Source organism: Diaphorina citri, unplaced genomic scaffold, assembly GCF_000475195.1.
Source record: "Diaphorina citri unplaced genomic scaffold, Diaci psyllid genome assembly version 1.1 scaffold410, whole genome shotgun sequence".
NCBI lineage: Eukaryota > Metazoa > Arthropoda > Insecta > Hemiptera > Psyllidae > Diaphorina > Diaphorina citri.
Genome location: NW_007377845.1, coordinates 1 through 3,101, shown reverse-complemented (window position 1 = coordinate 3,101; position 3,101 = coordinate 1). Strand labels below are relative to the sequence as shown.

General features: G+C 39.2%; 1 protein-coding gene across 1 annotated transcript; it reads left to right on the top strand.

Annotated features, from left to right (window-relative positions):
- Positions 1–1,024: 1,024 nt before the first annotated feature.
- Positions 1,025–2,542, top strand: LOC103508568 (protein sickie-like). Its single transcript, XM_026823139.1, has 4 exons — positions 1,025–1,102; positions 1,422–1,593; positions 2,003–2,121; positions 2,279–2,542. Exons 1-4 carry the CDS (start codon positions 1,058–1,060, stop codon positions 2,441–2,443), a joined length of 501 nt encoding a protein of 166 aa, XP_026678940.1. The 5' UTR covers positions 1,025–1,057; the 3' UTR covers positions 2,444–2,542.
- Positions 2,543–3,101: the final 559 nt, after the last annotated feature.

The following is a 3,101-nucleotide window of genomic DNA, read 5'->3' as shown; positions in this document are numbered from 1 at the left end:
TCTATGAAGTTGCCTTTTACTTGGGATACCTTTATTGTTTGGATACAATCCGTAACCTTTCAATTGACCCCAGATACAATCCCTAACCTTCCAACTGTTACTTGTATGATTCTAAAGCAGTGTCTGTCTACTCTTGTAAATCAAAATCATCTGAAACTTTTTTTTGGATGGCTTGGGATCAGGTTCTCAATAATATGAGCCGTAAACTTTAGAGATCTCCCAGAAAGTTGGTGTTAATTTTTATGAGGAACCCTAATAACCCTATATTTTTATTAGGAACCCCTCTATCGTACCAGTTTTTCACCCAACCCTATACACACTATGCTTGTCGTTGCTTAACTCGTGTGTACTGTTTTTGCCATCAGGATTGGGCGTATGCATCGGGTAGGTCTCATACACAAGTGGCTTCAAGATTATCTGCCCAAGAAAGACAAATGTTGGAGTGAATCCAAATCCGCCCAGGGCACCAATCATATGGTCAATCTGAATGATATGCAAGGCTCCTTCTTTGTACTTATTATTGGTAAGAATAGATTTCTTTTTGAGAGCCTAGTTAGCTTGGTTGGTAGCGCGTCTGCCTCGTAAGCGTTAGGCCGCGGGTTCGATTCCCGCTCGGGGCGGATTTTATGCTGAACGGATGGTGTTCGTTCTCGGAACGGCTGTTTTTCTCCTCTCTTAGATTTCGGGACGAGACCTTAGCAGTTACAGTTCCCTCTATCAAACCTCTTAAAAAAAAGTAGGCGGGAATTTTTGGGGTCCAATGTGTAAAACTTATAGTTTTACAAACAGCTCTGATTATACACCTCATATAATGCCCGCTACACACGTTCAAAACTGGGTTCAAGGGAAGACAGTCAAGTAAAGACAAAGTAGTTCCTGTTATAATGCTGCTTAATAAAGAATCCCGTTTAGAAAACAGCTGTACTAGTTGTTTAACTCCTACTTTTTCTATTGCACCTAATCTGAAAATGATACATCTGCCTTTCTGTTGTATTCTATTGCTCCTTCATTGTTTCAGTCGCACGTTGTATCTGCATTTGAACAGTCCCTCTCCAACATGACGCAAAGATTGCAACAGCTGACAGTCAGTGCCGAAGAGAAAGTGAGTACAGTTACCGAAATAGTAATCTCTTTTATTCTTTTCACTGTACGTAGGTTATCTGAACGAGAAAAAAATCTCAGTTTTCCCTTCATTTGTGGTTTGGGAAAAGACAGAACACTCCTGGTCAAAGTCAAAGTTTAAAATGGACAATTTTTCAACTTGTACCAAGTGGGTTGGAACGGTTAATATTCCTTAATTTTTTTATTTTATTTTTAACTTATTCATACTTTATTCTTATTCATATAAACTTCTCTGGTCTTTCTTCACTTGAAAAGGGACATGGACAAATTTATTCGTATGAGTCATTCATACTTTTCAGGATTCGGAACTAATGGAGCTAAGACAGACGATAGAATTTCTTCGCAAGCAGAGTGTAGAGACGGGCCTATCTTCATCTCATTCGAACAATACACATTCCTTGCCCAATTCAATATCTAGAAGACATACCATCAATGCTGCTTCGGAGAATAACGTGTCTCATCCTTCTAATGGTAGGGACATTCAAGGAAACTGATTTTCTCATAATATTGAACATTTTAATTTGCAATATCTTAGAAATACGAGTATTTCTATGTTGTTTCCACTATTATAAAGCAAACAGGCCAGCCTAATTAGCTTGGAGGGTACCCCGTCTGCCTTGTAAATTCTAGGTCGCGGGTTCGATTCCCGCCCCAGGTGGATTTCATCCTGAATAGATAAAGTTCTTTCTCGGAACGGCTGGCTTTCTACTATCCGGTCTTCCTTCTCTCTTCGCTTTCGGGACGATAAAACCTTAACAGTTACAGTTCCCTCTATCAAATCTCTCTCTCTCTTTTTTTTTTTTAGTAAAACCAGTGGTTGAGTGGAAGAGCTCCTTTAGGATATTCATTCTCATAGCACATCCCCTTTGTTTTGTTTCAGGTTCAATGTACAGACAGCTCTCTACAGATTCCGTGTCTAGTTTGAATTCCCTCTCTTCCATTTGTAGCTTTGGTTCGTCTCTCCAACATTATGAGGACAAGAAAAAGAAGAGAGGATGGGTAAGTCACACTAAGGTCGAGTTTTACCACCGTGAATTGTTTCAGGATGGAGTTCAATGCGAGGTTGACTTGGCTTTTTTTTTTTTTTACTATTAGCCCATTTTCCCATCAATTATTTATTTATTAAATGATGGTTCCTTTTTTATTTGTTTCTCAGCTACGAAGTTCATTCAGCAAGGCGTTCTCTCGTAAGAAGAACAGAAACGAGACTGGGGATGTCAACACGTACATGTCTGCTCCCTCTTCACCCTTATTGAACTCGTCTAGAATATTAAGCGGGAGTGATGCGGGATTCAATTCATCGCACAATAGTTCGGGGTGAGGAAGCACTATTGTTGTTCTAGTATTTTTATTTTTATTCTTCTTTTTCTTCGCCTTTTCCCGTGTTTAGACGGGGTCGGCGTTTTTCGTCAGCCCTTAATCAGTCCTAGGGTGATAATGATCGCTTTTGGGCTGACATTTGGTTTTGGCTACAAAATTTTACGAGTGGATGCCTTTTACAATTTTATTTGACCTATTAATAATGGCAAAATAGAATGGAATATGCCCTGTTTATACTGCCAGAATGAGACTGAAAAATCCCTTTTCTCCCGCAGCCAAAAAAAAAAATGGGAAAAGTGGCCTAATGGTCCGACATTTGTAACAACACAAAACGAGCTCGACAAAGAAGGAATAGCTCTTAAGATGTGTCCACAGTCGACACCATCGATCAACTATGTGTGGACACAGCTTCAAAGTGGTGGATTCAGACACCCTCTTTTCTACAATAACACCCACATTTATTCAAGTAGCACTGAAGGATAAATAATTTCAAACATCTTTTGCAACCATTGGCCAAAATTCACTTGGGTCTGACTGGAGACGAGAATTTTCGTTTAAAAATATTCGTGTAAGAGATATCTAGTTTCGTGGGTGTACCTATTGAATAATAAATGAATGTATCCAATATATTTCTCCTGTTTTTCCGAACTTTACCTAAC

Excerpts from the sequence above, each read along its gene's own strand:
- LOC103508568 (XM_026823139.1), top strand. The coding sequence starts at position 1,058 with ATGACGCAAAGATTGCAACAGCTGACAGTCAGTGCCGAAGAGAAA. Across the intron at positions 1,594-2,002 it reads CGTGTCTCATCCTTCTAATG|GTTCAATGTACAGACAGCTC; the intron begins GTAGGGACATTC and ends GTTTTGTTTCAG. Across the intron at positions 2,122-2,278 it reads AGAAAAAGAAGAGAGGATGG|CTACGAAGTTCATTCAGCAA; the intron begins GTAAGTCACACT and ends TTTGTTTCTCAG.